The 25,474-nt window shown below is 35.3% G+C and overlaps 1 protein-coding gene across 3 annotated transcripts in view; it reads right to left on the bottom strand.

Annotated features, from left to right (window-relative positions):
• Positions 1-750: 750 nt before the first annotated feature.
• WDHD1 (WD repeat and HMG-box DNA binding protein 1) overlaps positions 751-25,474 on the bottom strand; it is a 67,604-nt gene continuing 42,880 nt past the window's right edge. For 2 of the 3 annotated variants that reach the window (XM_008572690.1, XM_008572689.1), the window contains 10 exons: positions 23,492-23,606; positions 22,706-22,837; positions 11,399-11,619; positions 11,165-11,301; positions 10,939-10,992; positions 7,994-8,037; positions 7,124-7,294; positions 6,414-6,544; positions 3,493-3,631; positions 751-1,049 (listed from right to left, as the gene is read on the bottom strand). In XM_008572690.1, the coding sequence (XP_008570912.1) occupies positions 849-1,049; positions 3,493-3,631; positions 6,414-6,544; positions 7,124-7,294; positions 7,994-8,037; positions 10,939-10,992; positions 11,165-11,301; positions 11,399-11,619; positions 22,706-22,837; positions 23,492-23,606 (1,345 nt within the window). In that variant the 3' untranslated portion in view covers positions 751-848. The remainder of the gene's footprint in view (positions 1,050-3,492; positions 3,632-6,413; positions 6,545-7,123; positions 7,295-7,993; positions 8,038-10,938; positions 10,993-11,164; positions 11,302-11,398; positions 11,620-22,705; positions 22,838-23,491; positions 23,607-25,474) is intronic. The other variant, XM_008572688.1, reaches the window with a different exon arrangement.

Below are 25,474 nucleotides of genomic sequence, written 5' to 3'. Positions count from 1 at the left end.
TGATAACCAAAGTATACTACCAGGAGCATATTCTGACCTTGCTGCAAAGCTAAAATGGCAATGTATTCAGTTCTCTACTGTGTGTATAATGGAAAGCAAGATGGGGGTGGTGGCGAAAATTATGATGGTAAATATGTAATATATTTTCTAGAAACATTTCCATTTCATGGAAGTACAATGTAAAGACCATATCAAGCCAAACACAGAAATGAGAAAGTTTTATTTATCTAAAAAAAACTCAGGCTATACAAACAACTGAAAGCCACATATGAAAAAATTTAATTATCACCTAAAAGATTATTTACATGTTTAGGGCCCATATTTTAAAACACGGTTCCCTATGTCTAGTACAGACATAGAGAACAGTCCATGATAACACACTTGGGAAGGGGACCACTGTGGTACTTCCCAGTACATTACATAGACCAAATGAGGAAATTCTTGAAAGGTACTTCAGTGTGCAGAGGTTTTAAGAACTTGGCTTTGATGATTTTTGAAGGCAGAAACAAAATCAAACTAGTTTTTATTGGGACATGGTGGTGGCCTCAAGTCAGTAATCACAGTCACAATACCTGTGAATGGCCCTCCATTTGGGGACAGAGTAATCTGCAAAGATGATAATTTTTACACATGCCCTGTTATCTACACCAATATAATTACTACATCATAAAGACAAACAATTGTCTTTAAACTCTTTAAAAATTTATATAACAGGGGCCGGCCCGGTGGTGCACTGCTACAGAAATTTATATAACAATGAGTTTCCTACAGATTAAAAAAAAAAAAAGTCCAGATTCATGGAAGACAAGTAAAAAAATCCATTACTTTCCTAAGGTCACTTTCTTCCTTTATTCCTGCTTAAATGCAAAAGCTGACAGTTTCTGATTTGTAGAGAGATCTAAAGGTTTTTGCTTTTTAGGAAAATTCAGATTATCCTTTGCTTTTTCTTTCTGATTTTCTGTTTCATCACTTTCATCGACCACATGTTTTCGCTTCCTTGCTTCAGCTCCATCACCTGCAGTTTCTCCTTTGGCCTTGTTAGCCCATGCCTTTTAAAAATATTGGGGGTGAAGAGAAAAGATTTTTAGGCAATAACAAAAAAATAGGAAGGAAATAATTTCTTTACTTTTCCAAGGAACATTCTTGTTTATAAAACAGAATAATTAGCACTTGAATTTTTAAGCAAATTATTAAGGGTTCTCATTGTTAACAAATCTTTTATTACTTAATTGCAGGGCACATGAAAAATTTACATTCTACTTCTATAATATTTCAGTCTAAACTCTGCTTGTATTTAACTACACTAAGAACAAAATACTACAACTGCAGGTACTTTTTAAAAAATGAAACTTCTTTTATTTTGAGATAATTGTAGATCCACATACAGTTGTAGGAAATAATACAGGAAAATCCTGTGTAGATTTGACTCAGTTTTCCCCAGTGGTAATATCTTGTGAAACTATAACTTGCAATTATCACGATCAGGGTACTGACATTGATACAATCCCCTTCTACTTCTACTCATTTGTGTGTATGTATTTAATTTTATTGTAGGTTTGTGTATTTATTGCCACAGTCAAAATACAGAACAGTTCCACCACCATAAGCATCCCTCATGTTGCCCAGCCCCCAAGACCCCCACCCAGGCCCCAACCCCTGGCAACCACTACTCTATTTTCCATCCATATCACACTGTCATTTCAAGAATGTCATATATATGTGTGTGTGTGTGTGTGTGTGTGTGTGTGTGTGTGTGTGTGTGTGTGTGTGTGTGTGTGTGTGTGTGTGTGTGTGTGTGTGTGTGTGTGTGTATATGTATGTATGTATTTTGGGATTGATTTTTATTCATTCAGCATTTCATCTGTCCCTTAAATCTCCTATAACCTATAATAGTTCCTTTCCCTCCTACTTTATTTCCTGAAAATTTATTTATTGAAGAAAAGGGGCCCTTCAAGCTATAGAATTTCCCCACATTAACAGACTGAATTTAAGTAAATGTTTAGGGTTTACCTTTAAAATACTGATTACATTTTTTAAACATTCAAAAACTCAATCACAACTTCTGCCAAGACTCTTCTTTGGCAGTGTAAGGTCTTGTTCATTCAGATGCCATTTTACCTAATTCTTTGGAATTTTTATCCCTTTATAAACACTTAAAAAAATGAGAAAAACAAAATTGCTAATGAGGTTCTAAGTGAGGCTACAGGTGGTTAGACCAGTTCCTAGCTTCTTCGTTATGTAATACCTTTTGTTGGGAAAATATAGGAAAAGGGTCAGGGCCCCTCAGATGTTCAGAATCTTGCCAAGCACTTGATGTAAATATCCAAGTGCGCCCAGGTGTTCCTTGGTTATTATCTAATGTAATAACCAAGGATGTAATTAGATAATAGGCAGCCAGGTGTCCTGGGTTATGGACTTAAGTATAAAGGACAAGCAGCTCTGATCCACAGAGCCCCCCACCCCTGGGATGACCCCCGGGGGGGGTATGGGGTAGCCACTGCTGTAGCTGCCAGGGTCTCTGGGACCCTCTGAGAAGCCACTGCCACTGCTATTGCTGAGGACTGAGCTCGTGTCAACTGCCACAGCTTCCAGGATCTTTTCCCAATTACCTAGCGTGGACCTGTATGTGAGGGGTCTGGTGACCCAGCCTGGCATGTGAGGGGTCTGGTGACTCAGTCTGTACAATGGGTTTGAAGAGTCTGAGCCCTGGCCCTGACAATAATGAAATGTTTTGGCTTTAGTTATGAATGGCTTTAACAATACAATTGGCGAAGCCACTTAGCTATTGCTGTAACCCAACAAGTGGTGTAGTCGTGTGGCTTTTACACCTTTATTCATAAAACCCAATTTATCAAAGCAAGTATCTTTGTCACTAGGTGCCCATGCTGACACTACCATCCTTGGGGAAGTGAAGTCTGAGGATTTAATTGGGACACTACACACATTCCTTCCCCTTGCAACAGAAGTCTGCTCCTTCCTTCCTTCGCATGGCAGAAATTCACATAAGGAGCAAGCCACCTGTGCTAATTTGCACATGAAAGGCTGGAACAGAACACCAGCTTTTTTTTTCCCCCCAAAAGGAGTATTCTCATTTAGTATAAGATGTATAAGTAGATAGCATTTTCTAAAGTTCTACTTGCAAGAATCCTAAATTAGTAGTCCAAAAATGTAAATTAACTTCATTTTTACTTATTAATCTTTTTTGCTTTTGATTTATAACTAATGCACCTTTTCTCAGGGTATTCCCCACTTTAAAACATACAGGAATTTATACAAATGTAAATAGTTAACTGCCAAAAAATTAACCATCAACACTAAATAATTACTACCTCATATCTACATGCTCGAAGCTGGTATTTCACATTTACTTAATTTCCTCTTCACCAAGAGTTTACTGGATATATTCAATTACAAAAATCAGAAAAGGGCATTTCTATAAGAATTTTTTTAACTTGGGAATTAAGATCTCAATCTCAGCACCACCATCCTTACCTTCCTTTCTTCAGCTGACAACACTCTAAATCGAATCATTCCTTCTTTTATTATGTCTGCTTCATCTGAAAAGTCAGGATTGTCACATAAAATATTACTTCTGTTTTCTTCCAGCCACATCTGGAACCCAGTCTTTGGCCTAAAATAGCAATTATGTGAAAAAATTTTATACATAAGACACAATTTAAAGCGCCTTATGATTTTTCAAGTTAGTAATTAACCATTAGTCTTTGTATAACTACATAAAGTAAGGGAGACCAATTATACTTGTTAATATTCATATTACATTAAACTGCCCAATAGAGGATTAATGAACTGGAAAATCCTGCATAAGATCAATTCAGAAGGATTACTCACATCTGTATTTTCCAAGTGCAGCAACTATGAACTCTGCACTTTCAACTCTTTTCTGAATGTTGATAGGCTCAAGGTCTCCAACCTCACTCAGTCCCTCTGGCCTGGTAAAATTCTTCCACATGTCCTTTGTAGACTGTTCTTCGTTTCCCAGACCAGCTATTTAAAATCCTCATGACTTCTCTCAAGCCCCTTTCCCATCAACTCACTCTTTATCTCACAGCTGACCTGGATCCTTCTCTGTATCATCATTATATAAAGCATGGACTCAGCACATTTCTACTTTTGACACAAATTGTCTTTGGGTCACAAATGAAGGCTTAATGCAAATAATTAATATTTTCTGAGCACTTACTATCTGCTAGGCACTGTTCTACATGCTTTATGTGTTCAAGTATTACCTCATTTAAATGGCAATAATCCCATGAAGTAGATATAATTAGCATCTCCATCCCATTGATGAGGAAATTGAGGCTCAGAGAGGTGAAATAACTTACCACAAGTTACAGAAAGTAAGAGTCAGACCTGGGATTCAACAGCCAGGCAGTTACACTACAGAGTCCCTGCATTTAGCCCACCAGCTGTACTGCCTCGCACTATGCTGAGGCTAAATGGTTCCTAAACAACGAGTTTAAATACACAGAAGCGCTGGCTGGTTAGCTTGGTTGGTTAGAGTGCAGTGTTATAACACCAAGGTCAAGGGTTCAGATCCCCTTATAGGCCAGCTACAAAAAACCAAACAAATAAATAAATACACAGCAAAAATACCAGGGGAAAATGTTTATGATAAAAATTTAAATGGAAACAAAAACACAAGATACAATTGTATCTCTAATACATACCCCATTAAGTATAAAAGCTAAAATTTACTAAAAAGAATTAGAAGAATTATCTCTATAAATGAGTGACTGAGTGACTTTTGTTCATCAAAAATCAACTTTCTGATTTTTAGAAAAACAAATTATAAAAATATCATAGTATGACTAAACACTTGCCCAATCTCTGAGAATATACAGTTTTCAAGTAATCTTCTTAATGTAATACTATTTCCGGAAAAATAGTAGAACAATCCCAAACAAACAAAAATCAATGCTAAACAAAGATTCTTAAATTTCCAGAAATTAATAAAGACCCATTTTAATCAAACTTGGGGTAATATCACAAGTCTAGCTAATAGTATACAATCTCTTGTCTCTAAACAGCAGTTTTTAAAAAGAAAAACAAAATTGAACATTTTTGATTTAGTATGTCAACATCTGTGACAAAATATTTGGTTTAATGTTGATAATTCCTTAATGAGATTTCAGAAAGTAAGTTTTCTTTATAGCCAGTTGATAATATGAAAAGTTGAATTATTGATCTTTTAAAAAATTTATTCTTTTTTTAAAAAATGCATTTTATTTTATTTTATTTTAGGGGCAGCTGGCTCATAAGGGGATCTGAACCCTTGACCTTGGAGTTACAAGGCAGCACTCTAACCAACTGAAGCCAACCAGCCAGCCCCTATCAATCTTTTTAAGTAAAATTTTCACTGTTTAAGATCTAAATCAAATTCAGAGCAAAACAGAAAATATAAAAGCCACAGCTATTCCCTAGAATTAAACTGGTTAACAAAAAGTTACTAGGAATATGAGATACTCAATGCTAAAAATGAAATAATACCTTTTTCAATTTAACTAATGCATTTTAAAAAAATCTAACATAGCAGAGATGAGGAAATTTGGTGATAAGTTGGTGGACAAATAGGAATAGGATATTGCTGGGATATATAAAATTATAACATCATTGCAGAACAACCTGGCTATCAGAATTACGAGTGTGCTTTAACTTGAACCGTAAGAATCCATCTCATAGCTATATTTGCATATGTGAGAAATGACATTCACATAAAATTAACCACTGCAGTACTATTTGTACTAGCAAAAGACCAACAACCACCTTTTGTCCATAAGTAGAGAACTAAATGAATTATGACATATCTAATCAATGGATATAAAAAGACTAAAGAAGCTCTTTATGTAATAATATGAAATGATCTGCAAAAGCTACTGTTAAGTGAAAAAAGCAAAGTACAGAATAATGTATATGCTACCATCAGTGTAAAACTAAAAAAAGAGACAAGTATATGTATTTGTTCATACATGCATGGAATAATTTTGGAAGGCTACATGAGAAACTTGTTGTAGTGATTGTTTTTCGAAAGGTAAAATTGGTGGATAGAAGAGATTTAATTTTCATCAAATACCTTTTTGTTATCTTTTGCTGTTTTCCCCCATGTAACTATATTATTTAAAAACAAATAAAAAATAAACGATAAAATATAGTGTTCCAATAAAATGAACCTAAAATTTAAAACAAATATACAATTTATTAAAGCATATTTTAATAAGTAACACAAATAGACATGAATCAATATTTGTGACCTCCTTTTGGTTACAAGTGTTCGGAATGCCAACCACCAGTGCCAATGTATGATAACAGAGTTACATAGTTTTGTATTGCTGCTACTGTGTGCTTTTTACTGGGACACTGCATCTTGAGAATACTAAATTTCTCTATGTACTGACCTTTGGTTTTCACTGTTTTGAGGACATATGGCTGGGGTTTCAGATGATAAATTTTTAGGATTTTCTTCTTTCACTTCCTCAGTCTTACTGGCTTGAGAAGTTCTTTTCTGGAAATAGGATGCTGCAGATGCCTGTAAAAACAAACATTATGAACGCTGCAACAAAATCTAGTATATTATATATTATGAGCAAGTTCTGAAGAATGTGAAACATTTATAATTATATAGAATTCAACATATGAAATCTTGAGTTCTCAGTTGAAAATAAACACACATACACATAAAACCAAAAAGATTATACTTCAAATTTCATGTCTTCTAAATGAATACAATATATGAAAAGGAAAAGATAAGCAATAGATCTATTGCTGATGACAAATCTGGGATAAAATACTTACGAGGGTGGACAAAATCAGAATACAGAACAAGGAAAGAGTAGGGCCATGTACTATACCAGTCAATATTAAACAAAGACATGCATCAGAAGCATGTGGGAGGTTTTTAAAAAAATATATGCCTGAGTCCCTTGGGCCTGGGTACACATATCTTTAAAAAGCGATTCTGAGGCAAAACCAGAATTGAACCCACTTCCCTAGCTAGACAATCAATTATAAACAACTGAAACCTCCTATCCTATAACTGAAATAGTGAACAAAACTTAAGACAAGATCACATGTTGTTTATTGCAGATGTGGATAGCTGAAATAGTACCTGCTTAGATTTTGGCTTTGGAATCAGAGGCTTTATAACTGGAGACTTTTCATTATTTGCAGTTCTATTAAGTGCAGTGGATTTCTTAGATAATTTGTTCATATTGTCTAAAATATTAATTGAACGTGCTGAATTCACTGTCATGGCTGGCTCTTTGGAACTGGCTAATACCTAAAGGACATAAACAAAAACAGATAACTTAAAGTGTTAGCATTTTAAATTTAAAGAAGAAAACTAATTCCAAGAGATTTATTTATTTTATTTATTTATTTTTTTTATTTTTTTTTTGTCTTTTGTCTTTTTCCATGTCCGGCAACGGATCGCAACCCTCAGTGTTGCCCCCGTACCGGACCGGAGACCGGCAATGGGATCGCAAACCTCGGTGTTGCTCCCGCACCTCGCTCAGCCAGTGAGCGGGAACCGGTCTGCATGTGGGATCCGAACCCTCGGGCGGGAGCGCCGCCGCGCTTCCCAAGCGGCGCACTATCCAGTGCGCCACCGGGCCGGCCCCCCCAAGAGATTTATTTTTGCTTTAAATTTCTGTTAAGTTTGTATTGCTGTCTCATTTTTGGAAACGAAATTTGGTACGATCCCAATTAAGACTAATGCATATATTCCCAAATACCACATTTTCAAGAAAAACAGTGTGTATCTTTCAAGACCATAGGTACTTGGAAGGTAAGTAGAAAATATGACTCAGCCCAAGTGTGAACCAGTGCTGCTTTCGTCTCTGTTTTCACAAAGATCAGTCTTTGATGCCTTCATGTCTTTAAAGTTTTCCACTCTGGGGAGGTCATCTGGTCATTTGGAAATATTTCTTTGTATGGAAATGTATTTAAATAATAGAAAATATCACTGGAAACAGTTTACCTTGAAGGGGTTTACTCGTCCTTGGTTGCTAGAGATAACTGCACCTTTCACAAGAAAGAAATCCTTGCTTAATAGTGGTTAAAAAAAAGGTCACTTTTGACTTCTATAATTCTAGATGGAATATCTTAATCTGTATATTATATGAAAAAAATGTACTTGGCAACTTTAAAACTATTGACAACTATAGATGACCTCTTTCCTATTTCCAAAACAAAATAAAAGCTCTTAGATGGGCATTATCCTAACTTGCCACTGTGAAACACACCCAATAAGATCTATCCTTTTCTCCTGTTACCATAAAATAAAGATACCTTATTTTAGCTAAGGTTAGTAATCGCTTTACTTGTGCTCTGGATCCCACCCTCTCCTACTTTGTCAAGAAACGACCTATCAATGCCTCCTCCCCTATCTTTGACTTTCACTCTTTCTTGGTTCCTCAAGTTCCCCAACATAAAAACAAACAAACAAACAAAAAAGAACAACCCCTCTCTACCCCCCATTCATTCCAGACACCATTTTCTTTTTTCTCACCACCCCTATCCAGCCAAATTTTTCAAGAGCTGTCAGCACTACTATTCCCATGTCCTCACTGCCCATGCATTCCTCCATATAATACAATACAGTTTCCAGCCCTGTATCCTACAGAATCTCCTCTTGCCAACACCCCCAATAATCTCTATGTGGTCAAATCCAGTGGATACTTTTCAGTCAAATAAGACCTCTAAACAACATTCCACACAGCTGACTGCTCCCTTTTTTCTCTTCCCTTGACTTCTGAGATACTGCATTCTCTGCCTTACCTCCTTTTTCTCCAGACCAGTGGTCTCATTCTCTTTCAATGTTCCTCTTCCTTCTTTACCTGATGCTTAAATGTTGGAGATTCCCTAGGCCTAAGCTCATTTTTCTTTTTTTTTTTTTGTGACCGGTAAGGGGATTGTAACCCTTGGCTTGGTGTCGCCCACCTCAGCATCTTCTTCAACTTGATTTCTGAGCGCTGGCTGGATCCACTCTGTAGCAGTGCTGCTGTAACTAAAAGGCAACAGTATCATTCAATAAAGAGCTCTCCAAAGTCCAACTTAATATTCAGGATGGTAAAGGAAAATTCAAACTACTAAATATTTCTTACCCAGCATTCAGCTTTTTTCTGAAATCTTCTTCTTCTTCCTCCTCTTCCCGTTGGGTTGCTGCCAATTCAGCTGCCTTCTCTACAGCCAGTTCACTAAGTCTTTGGGCTAATATTAATTTCCGAGAGCGAGAAGCGTATTTAATGGCTAAGTTCACAGCATTTTGAGTCATTAGATCAGCAAGTTCCACACAGCGAAATTCCCGTTCCAGTTTACAAGAAAGCTAACCCAAAAAGAAAAAAATAAAACAAAATAAAATCACATTAAGGAAAACTTTCTATAAACACTGACACTACTAGCAAAACTGAGAGAACTAATAAATGAATTAATTCAGTATAGTGGCAGGACACAGGATCAACACACAAAAATCAATAGTGTTCCTATATGCCAATAACAAAACAGCTGAAGAAAGTAATCCCATTCATAATAGCTACCAAAAATATGAAATACTTAGGAGTAAATTTAACCAAGGAGGTGAAACCTCTACAATGAAAACTATAACACACTGGTGAAAGAAACTGAAGACAACACAAATACATGGAAAGATACCCCCTTTGTGGGATGGAGAATTAACATCATCAAAATGTCCATATTACCCAAAACAATGTACACATTTGATGTAATCCCTATCAAAAACACCAATGACATTCTTTGCAGAAATAGCAAAAACGATCTTAAAATTTGTATGGAACCATTAAAGACCCTGTATAACTAAAGAAAAAATTTTTTTTGGCAGCTGGCCAGTACAGGATTCCAAACCCTTGACCTTGGTTTTATAACACTGCACTCTAACCAAGTGAACTAAAGCAATCTTGAACAAAAAGAACAAAGTTGGAGGCATCACACTACCTGACTTCAAAATATGCTATAAACCTAAACCTATAGTAACCAAAACAGCATGATACTAGCATAAAGACAAACAGATCAATGGAACAGAATAGAGAGCCCAGGAATAAACCAATGCACTATTTACAGCCAACTAATTTTCAATAAAGCTGCCAAGAATACACACCTCTGAAAGGACAGTCTCCTCAATTAAGTAGTGCTGGAAAATTGGATGTCCATGTGCAGAAGATTGAAACAAGACCCCTATCTGTCACCATACACAAGAATCAACTCAAAATGGATTAAAGACCTAAATTTAAGACTCAAAAGTATGAAACTACTAGAAGAAAACATAAGGGAAATACTACACAAAATAGGAATGGGCTGCATCTTTATTGAAGAAGACTACAAAGGCACAGGCAAGTAAAGCAAAAATAGACAAATGATACTACATCAAACTAAAATCTTCTGCACAGCAAGGGACACTATCAACGAGGTGAAGAGACAACCTACAGAATGGGAGAAAGTGTTTGGGGCCGGCCCGTGGCTCACTCGGGAGAGTGCGGTGCTGATAACACCAAGGCCCCNAAAAAAAAAAAAAAAATCAGCAGTCCCCTGCTCCAACATTCTCTATCCCCCAGTCCCACTCCTCGAAGGCAACTACTTTTTACTGTTTCTCCAGCATCCTGCATGTTTTCTTAGTGATACCCAGATCTGTCTTCAAATCTGTCTTCCCAGCTGGGCTGAAACAGCATTAAGTTAGAAATGAACCATTTATGCCTGCTTGACTTCTGTATCTCCCATGTAGTAAAATGCCTGAGACACAATGGGCATTTAATAAATAGTTGTTAAATGACCACAGTTTCACAAACATCATCTCTGATAAACAACAACAAAAACAGGCCCTAAAGACTAAGGTGTGTTTGAGTAGATATATCGCTTAACATCCTACTTGCAAAATTCCCTTGATATTACAAACCTACAAATATTTCTCACCTGACTTAGCTGGAACATCAGAGGAATTTGCACTTTTGGAAAATGAATTTTGCCCTATAGAATAATTAAGATAAAACAATACAATGTAAATGGGGAAAATAAAGTCATCCTTGATATTCAACAATCAGACAGTAAAGATGTCTCAAAAAAAGTATGGGTATTCAATTTGCCTCAGACAAGTAAAATGGGAAAAGCCATACTCATGACATTTCTCATCTTTTAATACCTTGAATATGTATCTCTTCATGCTTATGTATTTCTGTTTTTTCTTCTATGTCATCTGCTTCTTCACGGTCCTCAGCATCTTCTTCAACTTGATTTCTGAGCGCTGGCTGGCTCCACTCTGTAGCAGTGCTGCTGTAACTAAAAGGCAACAGTATCATTCAATAAAGAGCTCTCCAAAGTCCAACTTAATATTCAGGATGGTAAAGGAAAATTCAAACTACTAAATATTTCTTACCCAGCATTCAGCTTTTTTCTGAAATCTTCTTCTTCTTCCTCCTCTTCCCGTTGGGTTGCTGCCAATTCAGCTGCCTTCTCTACAGCCAGTTCACTAAGTCTTTGGGCTAATATTAATTTCCGAGAGCGAGAAGCGTATTTAATGGCTAAGTTCACAGCATTTTGAGTCATTAGATCAGCAAGTTCCACACAGCGAAATTCCCGTTCCAGTTTACAAGAAAGCTAACNGGCGGGAGCGCCGCACTCTTCCAAGTGAGCCATGGGGTTGGCCCCCTAAGCTCATTTTTCTTTTTGCTTTACATACTCTCCCAATGCTTGCTCAACCTTTCCCTGGCTTAAACTGCTATGCTTCTGGCCTATGATTTTCACTTTATATCTCCAGGCCAGACTATTTTCCTGAGCTCCTGACCCAAATATCCAACTGTCTACGTGACATTCTACTTATCTCATAGTAATTCACCATTTTCCCATCTAACTCTGCTTTTCCCTCATGTTTCCTGATTCAGTAAGTGGCACCATCATTCACTGAAGTACTCGAGCCAGAAACTGAGTCATTTTTCAAACCCTGAAGTCCTATACTCTCTACATCATCTTCAAAGACACCCCTTCAATTTCACCCATTCTTTATATCACCACCATCATCACCCTAGCCCAAGCCTCTCTTCAATCTCACTTGGACTGCCTCAGTAGTCTCTTTACATTCATTCCTCCTCAGCACAGTGTGCCATGCTATGCCCCTACTTAAAACTTTGCAACAGCCTAGAATAAAGACCAAAATCCTCCAATATGGCCTACATAGATCTGTATGATTTAGCTCCTGCCCATCACTCCAAAACCTTTTAGCACCACTTTCTCTTTGCTTTCTGTGCTCTTCCCGCCACCATTTGATAGTCTTCACACATGCTGTTGCTTTAGCCCAAATGTTTGTCCTCTGCTCCTGCTCCCATCCACCTTTGCCTAGCTGACTCTTACTCACCCTTCAGGTCTCTGCTTTAAACACTCTATGAGGTCTTTCTTGTGGTCCCCACCCATCCTCTACCACTGACTATATTACAGCTACCTGTTATGTGCCCTTTTAATACTCTACACATTTTTAAAGCTAATTTTTTATCAAAGTAATATATATATACATAGTTTAAAAAGTCAAATGGTACTATTAAATTCATGCTAAAAAAAAAAAAAAAATCAGCAGTCCCCTGCTCCAACATTCTCTATCCCCCAGTCCCACTCCTCGAAGGCAACTANTCATATACAGTGTATATTGACAAAATAAAATAAATAAATAAATAAATAATTTAAAAAAAAAAAAAAAACTCAGCATGGATCATTTGTTGTAGCCAGGAAATGTTAAAATGATTTTTATGATGCCAGGTGGTTGGGAGACTCTGAATTACAGTAAATGACACCTGGCCAATTGATATTCCTACTTTATATTCATATACTTGAAACTTAAGTGCTTCAAGGACAAAATCTTTATCTTTGCTGTATTTCATGAATAGAAGCTAATATACTAGATATTTATCATTTGTAATAGAATTAAGCTGTTTAACCTTTCAATTAAAGAAACTGCACATGCCTGTTTTAACTAGACCCTATTTTTTTTTAAAAGTTATTTTTGAAGGACATAAAGCAAATGCCATCTGAAGATAATAAAAACCTATATATTTTTCTATTTCCTGAGAGGTTTTTTGCTTTTTCTTCATAACTATTTATTTATTACCTTTTTGAATGAGGTAAAATATACATAATGTAAAATTTACCAGTTTAACCATTTTTAAGTGTACAATTCAGTGGCATTACATATACTCACAATGTTCTGCAACCATTGCCACCATCCATCCCCAGAACTTTTTCACCTTCCTTAAGAAAAAGTCTTTGGATTAAAAAATTCCTTAACAGTTATTTCATTCACTTATTTTTTAATTAAATGTCTGATTTTTTTTAAAAATCAGCTTTATTTAAGTATAATTTACATAAAACACAATGAGTTTCTGCAAATGTAAAAACCTGAGCAATTACCACCAAGGTGAAGATATGGAACCCAAAAAAAGTTCTCTTGTGTTCCTCTGAAATCAATGTCACTCATGGCTGTACACAAGCACTGATCTGCTTTTTGTCCTCAGAGAGTTTTCCCTGTTTTAGGATTTCATATAGCTGGAATCATACAATATATACTCTTTTGTGTAAGGTTTCTTTTGCTCAGCATAATGTTTTCAGGTTTATTTATGCTTTGTGTATAACAGTAGTTCTTTTGGTTTTTTTTGTTGTTGTTTTTGCTGAATAACATTCAGGTACAAGTCTTTCTGTGGACATGTCTTCGTTACCTTTGTGTAAATACCTAGGAGCACAATTGATGGGTTGTAGGCATGTTTAACTTTATGCCTTTTATTTCTTTTTCTGGCATTACTGCATGCTAGAATCTGGCTAGGATCCCAAGTACAATGTAAAATACAAGTGGTTAAGAAGAGACGATCTTGCTTTGTTCCCAATGTTATCTGTAGGTTTTTCAAATATGCCTATTCTCGGGTTAAGGAAGTTTCTTTCCTAGTTTCCTGAGAATTTTTTCAGGAATGGGAGTTAATTCTGTCACATGCTTTCCCGCACTTGTTAAGGATAATCAAATGGTTTTTCTACTTTATTTGATTAATTTAGTAAATTGAATTGGTTTTTGGACACTAATCCAACCCTTGGTTTGCATTTCTGGGATAAACTCTGGTCCAAATGTATTATCCTTTTTATATATTGCTGGACTCAACTCGCTAATATTTGGTAAAGGACTGTTGCATCTGCATTCATGAGGGATATCTGCCTGTAATTTTTTTTCTTGTAATGTCTCTGAGTTATACTGACATTAAAATGAAATGGAGTGCTCCCAAGAGAGAGAAAGAAAAGACCTCCAGCCAATAAATTTCCATTTTATTAATTTCAACAAGATCTATGAATATCAACTAATAAAACCTTAATGAAATTAGATTTATGACAATGTTTTTTAAACTTTTAAGACCATGACTTATAGTTAAAAATAAATTTTACATCATAATCTAATAAACATACAATTATATGAAAAACTAGATCAAAAGTTTCACAAAATAATACTTAACCTTACGATGGTTGCAATGTACTATGCTATTTCTTTATCTCTTTCTCCATCCCTCCCTCTGTCTCTTTTTAAATGCTGGTCACAAGTCCAACTTGCTAAATTGATTTGAAGACCCACTGAGTTGCTACCTTCACTTTGCAAGTATTACTGTAGGTAAAGAGAGACTGTCAAGAGGAAAAAATTGATGGTTTGGGAATAAAGGGCAGATATTAGAAGCCTTGGCTGCAGTGGTCAACCAAAAGCAGCTGAATGCTAGATAGGCTTGGGAGAAAAAGATAGGCTGGTTGTATGTGCCCACCCTGTCCCTCACCAAGCAAAATTATTACTGCAATAAGGATTTAAAGACAAAGAATTGCCTGAAAGTTCAGAGACGAAAAACAATTAAGTTTTCTTGAATCAGTGATGATGGGTAATTAAAATGTGGCCTAATGGTAACGTGAATGTGTTTAGTTCATGAAAAATCTTTGAGCTGTGTATTATTAACAATCAATATAAGGCCAGAAATCTAGCAGACAACAAATAGATGCTAAAGGCAAGAAATGGCCTTCAGGTCTATAATTTTTAGTGTGGCATTTCATTTGAAAAGTTACCGCATTTAATCATTTCCTAGCCAAAAAGATTTTTTTTAATGGAAATAGAATATAATTTATTAGTCTTATGTTTTAAGAAAATTATGTACATGCCTCTTTATAAATTCAGCCTTAATAGGTAACATAGGTATATGCTAAATTAGGTGAAAGGTTATGCTAAGAGTTCAGGTAAGAACATGAGTTAATATCTTATTAAAGGGTGTTAGTCATACTATTATTTGTGAACAGTTGCATAATAATTTTTAAAGACAATTACTTTTGAGGTGCCCATAGCTCTGAAACTAAATGTCAAGCCTAATTACAAAAACTTCCAAAGGACAGTCAATATTATTCCACTTTATTAAGTATAACTGTATCAGAATTTTAAAATTTAGATGGGTACTTATACCACCTAAAATCCTTCTATATCTTACTCAACAATGCTTTATCTAAATAATTTTAAACTCTACTTTTGGTACTGCCTTCAGAAGCAAGTTTATAAATCATAAGAAACTCTTATGGGCCAGCCCGTGGCTCACTCAGAAGAGTGTGGTGCTGATAACACCGAGGCCCCGGATTCGGATCCCAAATAGGGATGGCTGGTTAGCTCACTTGGGAGAGCGTGGTGCTGACAACACCGAGTCAAGGGTTAAGATCCCCTTACCAGTCATCTTTAAAAAAAAAAAAAAAAAAAAAAAACTCATTATTTTTCACTTGCTTTTGATCTAAAATGGTATTGAATGAATTGATCATCTATCTTCTTACGCAGACTGGCACTGAATAAGTTTTACATGTCCCAAAGCCAAAACTACTTTCAAGATTTCTGCTGCCACTGATGATATTCATTAAGATATGCTGCATATTAGAGGTAAATTAAATAAAGAGTTGCAACATTTTTTTGAACAAACACTGGTATAAATATATAATTTCCTGAAGTTACCATTTTGAAGTGTATAACACTCATTTTGATGGAAAATTCTGGCAAGAAAAGTATCAGCAACATATAACAAATATTGCTTGAAATAAGTAGGCTACTGATTGAGGCTTTTGACAAAAGATCTGGATGTTTAACATTAAGTAGAATTTAACTTTATATAAAAATATGACATACTCATTGGATTATACACAATGGTAGGCATTGTTGGTTTCATTTGCTAGCATTAACCAAAAAACTTTACAGTGAGTGATAATCACATGACAACTATCAAGGTACATACATAGATTAGCAGTGGGATCCAGATATTCAATATTAACATAACCATCCTTCTTTCTACTTTAAGACATGAAAGTCAACCTAGAAAAAATGAGATCCCCAAATCAACCTAGCAAAAAATGAGATTCCCAAATCAGCTATTTATTTTAAATATATTAAGTTGTGCATATACATTACTCATTGATGAAAGAGCTTTCACTTTATGTCTGTTTTACTCAGCATACTGGTTGGTAAGTCACTGGACAAGATACGTTCCACGTCATACTGCCTGCTGCAAAGTACACAAACCAATGGTATTATCATTGGATATTGTGCATCAGGTGTATATGATCATTTCACTAAGGGCGCTATTCTTTCCCTAGATATTCATACAAGAACCCTTCCAGTAAGTTCCATCAGTTCAGTATGTAGCCTTCCTACATCACAGACACATAACTTAAATGTGATAGAATCCATTTACTCTTACTCCTTGAAAAGATTCACTGGCGCTTCTCCTTCAGATTAACATGTACCTCTATAAAGGACAAAGTACAGTTGTCCCTGAGTATCCATGGGGAATTGGTTCTAGAACCCCTCCTCAATACCAAAGTCCATGGATGCTCAAGTCCTTTATATAAAAAGGCATAGTATTTACATATAACTGATACACATCCTCCCATATACTTTAATTAATCTAGATTACTTATAATACCTAATACTATGTAAATAATATGTAAATAGTTGTTATACTGTATTTTTCATGTGTATTATTATTTATTTTTATTTTTTTTTTTCCGTGACCGGTAAGGGGATCACAACCCTTGGTGTGGTGTTGCCCGCACCGCGCTCAGCCAGTGAGCGCACCGGCCATTCCCATAAGGATCCGAACCCACAGCGGGGAGTGTCGCTGCGCTCCCAGTGCCGCACTCTCCCGAGTGCGCCATGGGGTCGGCCCCGTGTGTATTATTTTTTATAGTTTTTTTCTTCCCCCAGATATTTTGGTCTGAGGTTGGTTGAATCTGTAGATATGGAACCCACATATACAAAGGACCAATGCACAATTATTTGATGAATCAAACCTTCAGGTAATCTGGGTTTATTTTATTTTTCTTTTTTAGGTGATACTAGTTTTGATTTTTATATTTTTGGCCTTTGTTGATTGTTTTTAATTTCTTAATGTCTACTCATAGCTTACAACCTTAATAGCTCTCTATTACATACTTTTTTCTCTGGCAAAGGCAAACAGTTCTTTATACTTTACATGCGTTTTCTGTAGTAAGGGTAGAGTAGCTCTTATTTCCCTATGATCTATTCTGTTTCTACTGTAAAAGAGAAAACCTGATCATAGCCAAATGCATAAAATGGACACATTTTAAAGGAATGTTAATGACTCAATCAAAACATTATTGTTTCTGAAAAAAATAAATCTCTTATTGTAAGTTAGAAAACTTAGATTTCTTTAACAGATAAACACTGATGGTGATTTAAAATTCTTTATGATGTACATCATGTAACAGACCGTCATATAGAGTGTAGGCTTTAGAGAAAGACTGCCTGTGTTCAAATCCTGGTCCTGACACTTACTGGCTAGTTTTTCAAACTCTTTGTGGCTCAATTTCCTCATCTACAAAACAGTATCCACCTCAGAGGGCTGCTGTGACAATTAAATTAGACAATATATGTGAAGAGCTTTGCAAAATACCTGGCATACAGTAAGTACCCACTAAATGTTCAGGAACACAGATGTATACTAAATGGAATTAATTTGGGAGATTCACTTTTAAACATTGCATGTTAAATATTTGGCCTATCTGGTCAGATACAATACTGAGAAATAAAACAATGTTGGGTGCTTGTTTTAGCAGCAAATATACTAAAATTGGAACAAAACAATGTTGGGAGGAGGGGAGAGGAGGGGGCAGGGTAAAAGCAGACACCAGACAGTTTAGCAGACAAAGAGGTAGAAGAGATGGATCATATTGGTCTACAATCATTTCTGTTTTGGAGTCCTGAAAATAAAGAGTTTAAAAGAATTTAAAAGAAAGTTTAAAAGAGTTTTAAAAAGTAGCAAGAGTTTAAAAGAGCTCTACTTTTATTAATGAACGACAGGGCAAGAGTTAAATATAATACCAGATTTAACCCCATTCATTCATTCTTTCATTCATTCACATTTTTTCCTGATTTATTGAGGTATACTTGACAATTAAGAATTGTATATATTTAAGGTATATGACTTAATATATGACATGTGTATACACTGTAAAATATTCACCACAATCTTGCTAATTAACATATCTATCATGTCACATGGTTACTTTTCTCTCTCTCTCTGTTGGGAGAACACTTAAGATGTACTCTCTTGGCAAATTTCAAATATACAATATAACATGGTTAACTACAGTCACATTGTTGTACATTATATCTACAAAACTTACATGCTGAAACTTTGTCCTCATTGACCAACATCTCCCCATTTCCCCTTTTCTCCAGCCTCTGATAGCCACCATTCTACTCTCTGTGTCTGTGAATTCGACCACTTTACTCTCCACATATAAGGAGATGGTGTAGTATTTGTCTTTCTATGCCGGGTTTATCTCACTTAGCATAATGTCTTCCACGTTTGTCCATGTTGTCGCAAATGGCAGGATTTCATCTTTTTAAAAGCCGAATAATATTCCTCTGTGTGTATGTGTATATCACAATTTCTTCACCCATTCATCCATTGACAGACGCTTACACTGATTCCATATCTTGGCTATTGTGAATAATGCTGCACTGAACATGAGAGTACAGATATCTCTTTGAGATACTTTCATTTCCTTTGGATATACACCCAGAAGTGTATACTGTTTTCCATAATAGCTGTTTTATATTACCACCAACAGTGTACAAAGGTTCCCTTTTCTCCACATCCTTGCCAATGCTTGTTATATTTTGTCTTTTTGGTGACAGTCATTCTAACATGTGTGAGGTGATATCTTACTGTAGTTTTGCTTTGCAGTTCCCTGATGATTAGTGATGCTGAACATTTTTTCATATGCCTGTTGGCCATTTGTATATCTTCTTTTGAGAAATGTCCAATCAGGTCTTTTGCCCATTTTTAAAATTGGGTTATTTGCTTTCTTGCTATTAAATTGGTTGAATTCCTTATATATTTTGGATATTAAACTCTTATCAGATGTACAATTTGCAAATATTTTCTCCTATTCCATAGGAAGTCTCTCTACTCTGTTGTTTCCTTTGCTGTGCAGAAGCTTTTTAGTTTGATGCAATCCCATTTGTCCATTTTTGCTTTTGTTGCCTATGCTTTTGGGGTCATATCCAAAAAATCATTGCCCAGATCAGTGTCAAAAACCTTTCCCCTATGTTTTCTTCTATTAGTTTTACAGCTTCAGGTTTTACATTTAAGACTTTAATCTGAATTGATTTTTGTATATGGAGTAAAATAAGGGTCTGATTTCATTCTTCTGCACGTGGATATATAGTTTTCTCAACAACATTTATTGAAGAAACAATACTTTGTGTGTTCTTGGCACATTTGCCGAAGGATCAATTGAGTATAAATGTATGGATTTATTTCTGGATTTTCTATTTGATTTCATTGGTCTATATATCTCTTTTTATGCCAGTACCATATTATTTTGATTACCATAGCTTTGTAGTATATTTAGAAAACAGGCAGTGTGATGCTTCCAGTTTTCTTCTTGCTCAAGATTCTTTTGGCTTCAGGGTCTTTTGTGGTTCCATATGAATTTTAGTATTGTTTTTTCTACTTCTGTGAAAAATGCCATTGGAATTTTGTTAGAAATTGCATTAAATCTGTAAATTGCTTTGGGTAGTATGAATATTTTAACAATATTAATTTCTTCCAATCCATGAACATGGGATATCTTATTTGTGTCATCTTCAATTTCTTTCATCAATGTTTTATAGTTTCCAGCATACAGACCTTTCACCTCCTTGGTTAATTTATTCCTAAGTATTTTATTTTATTCTATTTTTTATGCTATTGTAAATGAGACTGTTTTCATAATTTCTTTTTTGGATAGTTCATTATTAGTGTATAGAAATGTAAGTGATTTTTGTATGTTGATTTTGTGTCCAGCAACTGTACTGCGTTTATTAGTTCTAACAGTTTTTTGGGGGTGGATTCCTTAGGGTTTTCTATATATAAGACCATCTCATATGCAGACAGACAATTTTACTTCTTCCTGTCTGATTTGGATGGCTTTTATCTCTTTTCTTTGCTTAAGTGCTCTCGCTAGGGCCCCCATTTGTTTAAATGCAGAGCAAAATGACAGAAAAAGCCACAGGTAATTGTACCTCTCTAACATATCTGATATGTGGCATTCTTAGAGAAATGGTAACAATTTGTGGGCTATCCATATTGAACCATTCCTGACAAAATCTGTTTTGACAATTATCCAGACAGTCATAAGTACATCACATTTATATTTAGGTCTTTGATATAATGGTCTGTCTTCCTAAATATACCAATTCTAACAGTCCAGACAATTACAATGGTTTCAAATTTTAGCTCCACAGTAAACAAGCACTGCAATACTCAACAAACTCTAAAGTTCTTAATACCTCTGTTTCTACAGAAAGACAGTTTTCTCACATGAAAGTTGATAGTCATCTAATTCCAGTGATTTTAGATCTACAATTATAGAAGAGTATGTGAGAGGTTCCTTTTTACATTAATTAGATTTAATAATGCTTATTAAAGTGTCAGAGTACTTAGTTAACATGGTATAGTGAGCTCTAAAAAAATCTGTTAATTATCATAATGTCACAGAAGAACAAAACCATAGGGTGTAGTAACATGTAAACAAACTCCTTTCTTGAAGAGAAGAGTTGGTTTCATAAACATTAAAGAAGAAGGGGGAAGGTGGGGAGGAAAAAATAGAGTAGCAAAAACTAATTAAAGTGATATGACTCATCTCATAAGTATGAAGATGGATGTGAAAAATTTGGAGACAGCTTAGTTGAAAGGTAAAATCGTGGTTGAGCCACCTCAAAAAAAAAGTTTTAATTAAAAAAAAATTTTTTTTTTTTTCTTTTTGTCTTTTTTCGTGGCCGGCAATGGATCGCAATCCTCAGTGTCGCGCCCGTACCGGACCGGGACCGGCAACGGGATCGCAACCCTCGGCGTTGCCCCCGCACCTCGCTCAGCCAGTGAGCAGCCGGTCTGTATGTGGGATCCAAACCCTCGGCGGGAGCGCCACCACGCTTCCCAAGCGGCGCACTATCACAGTGCGCCACTGGGCCGGCCCCTGAACAGACATTTCTCAAAAGACATACAAATGGCCAAGAGACGCAGGAAAAAATGTTCAACATCACTAATCATCAGGGAAATGCATATTAAAACCACAATGAGACATCATCTTAACTCCAGTTAAAATGGCTGTTATCAACAAGACAGAAGACAAGTGCTGGCAAGGATGCAGAGAAAAAGGAATTCTCTACATTGTTGGTGGAAATGTAAGTTGGTACAGCCATTGTTGAAAACAATATGGAGGTTCCTCAGAGAACTAAAAATAGATTTACCTCATGACCCAGTAATTCCACTATTGGGTATATACTCAAAAGAAATGAAACGAATATATCAAAAAGACACCTGCACTCCCGTGTTCATTACACCACTATTCACAATAACCAAGTGATAGAATCAACATGAATGTCCTATCAACAGATGAATGGATTTTTAAAAACTGTGGTATATGTACACAATGGAATACTATTCAGGTATAAAAAGAAATGAAATCCTATCATTTGCAGCAACATGGATGGAACTGGGAACCATCATGTTAAGTGAAGTAAGCCAGGCAGAGTAAGATAAATACTGCAGAATCCCATTCATATGTGGAGTAAAAAAAAAAAGTGGTTCTCATTGAAGTAGAGAGCAGAATTATGGTTACCAGAGGGTGGGAGGAGGAGGGAGGGCAGCGGGGCAGGGAGGAAAAGTGGTGAACTAACGGGTACAAAACCATGCTATCTACCCAAGTAATAATTGTGCAGTATATACATGTATTGAAATAACACCCTAAGGATGGCCTGTGGCTCACTTGGGAGAGTGCAGTGCTGATAACACCAGGGCCACTGGTTCGCATCCCTATATAGGGATGGCCAGTTAGCTCTCTTGGGAGAGTGTGGTGCTAACAACACCAAGTCAAAGGTTAAGATCCCCTTACCGGTCATCTTAAAAAAAAAAAAAAAAGAAATAACACCACAAATATGTACAAGTAAATGTTAAAATATTTTGAATAAAAAAAAAAAATTCAACCTATAGAAAAGCATTTAACTTTAATTTTTCAGTATATTTATTTTAAGAAATAACACCACAAATATGTACAAGTAAATGTTAAAATATTTTGAATAAAAAAAAAAATTCAACCTATAGAAAAGCATTTAACTTTAATTTTTCAGTATATTTATTTTACTCACCGCAAACATTTTCATTAAAAGTTCCTGTTGCTCTTTTGTTGCTTGATTTTTAGTGCTCTCTTCATATTCATAACCATTTTTAGCTAAATAATCAAGGTGGCTGTGAAATAAAACTGAACGCCAAAATTGTTCCTAGAAAAGTGGATAAAATTGCTTAAAGCCATACCACCTTAATACCAGGCAAGTGTTAAATATTTACCTTAAGATACTAGTTTTTGAATAAAATATTTTCTAAAATCTTCCTTTCTATAAGTTTATTTTACAATTCAAATTCTTGACTTTATCACCTATCCTTTAGGAAGGCAGGGGTGGGGGCTGGGGAATAGCATTCTAAACAGTTTCTTAGGTCATAGTTAATTTAGTAAACTGGTTTTTTAGAAGCTGATTTTCTTCTTATTTAGAATAACTAATTGCAAGACTTCAAATGACTTTTGATGATAAGGACTAGGACTAGGGTGAGGCAAGACAACTTACTATGGCACAAAATATGTGGAGGGATTGCCACTCGGGGACTTGCCTGACCTTGAGAGTAAAGGCCTTACCCTAGGTGAGGCCTTGACAGTCATACCCATTTACCCTGTAGACAAAGTCCCTAGAAGCAGTGATGGCAACCAGATGGCCTGGTGATCATAAGCAGTCTTCCTTCCTCCCTGCTACCACTGTTTATTTAATCATAGAGTAATGAATACTCAACATTGGTCATCATGATAATTTTTAAGTATTTGTATCATAGGTAGTATATTTGTATTATCAAACTCAGAGTGTCAAGGTAAGACTTCCACATACCTCCATTTGTCCTTTCTCTGTTGCAATCTGACAATAAGGAAGCTTAAAGGATAATATAGCTAAAGCAGGGCGTGGGAGAGTGGGAGGAAACCGAGAACCTTTACAAGGAATGCACCTGTCAGTAAAGAAAAAAGCTCATCATAAAAACTTGCTAAAATGCCACGACTGCTAAAATAAAAATTTTTCAAAAGTTATCAACTTGGAATAGAAGTATTATTACAATAGCTGGCTTAATAATATATAACAAATTCCTCTTTTTAAAACAGTGTTTTAGGCCTTATTAGGTGTAAAGACTATCCCTCCATGTATTTCAAGAATTAAAAAAAAAAATCCCTTTTCTCTTCAGAATCGGCCAGCCACCCAAAATAATAAAAAAATAATAATAATAATCGCTGAAAGTGAAATCAGTTCTCTTCATATTTTCCTCAGCAAACTGCCCACTTTTAAAATATAGAAACTGTGCGATAAACACTTGTCATGAGATCCATGTTATCACTCTAAGATAAAATGCTGATGAAGCATATCCACTTTCATTCATCGGTTTGGGAATACCTGGTATTTTTGTTCAATACATGTAAGTGTTTATTAAATATTTATGAGAGTGGAGCAGAACATTCAATATCATTTAAAAGGTTATAATCTATACCTGCTCTGCTAAATCAAAGGTTGCCTTAAAGGTAATAGCTCAGTTGGCAAGGACGTTGTCTAAACCTTTTCTGACTAGAATATATAAGGCATTCAAAGTTACCCACCATGAGGAGCACAAATGCAATTTATTAATTAAAAAACATTCACTAATCATACAATGATTTATATACACATAACACTCTTATGTACTCCAAATTATTTATGAGAAAACCACTGGAAGACCATGATTGCACACTGTAAATACAATGGATAAATCTTCTATTTTCATAAAGTAATTTAAAAAAATACAGCACCTTGCTTGATGCTTAATAATCATCCATTTAATTTATAGCACAGCCTTTTAATCAGAGCTTTAAGTCAGGACATTCTTGAAGGGAAATACTAAGTAAAAGTTAGGCCCTTGAGTTTAAATTTTTTTTTCATATATATCTTCTAGTATTATCAAATGCCCACTGGAATAATTAAAAAATAAGTAAGCGGCAAGACCCAATACTCTTTTTCAAACTACATGGGCCTCTTCCTTGTGAGATTCAAATACCTTTGCTCTTTTTTGTGACTATACAATAAAACCACAAACACGTTTTTAGAGTTCCAATTTTTTTGAACATACAGTTTCATTTTCTTTCTTTCTCCTCCCCTTTTAGGATTTTATAGAAATCAGTAGTTTTCACCATAGAGTATGAGATGGCAGTGTGAATATCTTGAGTTTGAAAAATCTCTTAAGGCAATTCTGTCATGAACCTATTCACAAAAACCACTGGTATACTAGTCATGCAAAATGAAAAGACAGAACATGTGCATTCACAAAGGATGAGTCCAATTATATAAATATATATGTACTTTAAAAAATTAGGAGAAATATTGGGAATAATGTTAATTGCCTAAACATTCTTTCTTCTATAATGTGACTTATATTCTTATACTGTACTCTTATTTAAAAACATTTTACAGCTCACTTTATTGATTTAGACACAGTAAGCAATTATCATAAAGGAAAAGGAAACATTGATTAGAATTTTATTAATAGTCACTTTCTAAGCCACATTTATATCAAAGCAGAGTACCAATTCACATTTTTTACCTTTTCCTTTGCTTTAAAGATTTGAACTCAAAAGATTTTTCTGTTAAATATCTCTTTCAAGCAGGAATTAGAAGAAAAAACAAACACATTTTAACTGCTAATTTGGAGGGTTTTGCCTTCTCTGAATGAGTTTCCTGGAAACTACGTGCACAAACTATTTGGAGGAGGAAAGGTGAAATAAACCACAGTTCACTAAGGAGACAAAATTACCTCAATTTCCTTTCAAATTGATCACAAAATCTGTTCTCTTATTA

The sequence above is a fragment of the Galeopterus variegatus genome, unplaced genomic scaffold (assembly GCF_000696425.1).
Source record: "Galeopterus variegatus unplaced genomic scaffold, G_variegatus-3.0.2 Scaffold822, whole genome shotgun sequence".
Taxonomy (NCBI): domain Eukaryota; kingdom Metazoa; phylum Chordata; class Mammalia; order Dermoptera; family Cynocephalidae; genus Galeopterus; species Galeopterus variegatus.
The sequence above is the reverse complement of the archived record's forward strand: the minus strand, read 5'-3'. Positions and strand labels throughout refer to the sequence as shown.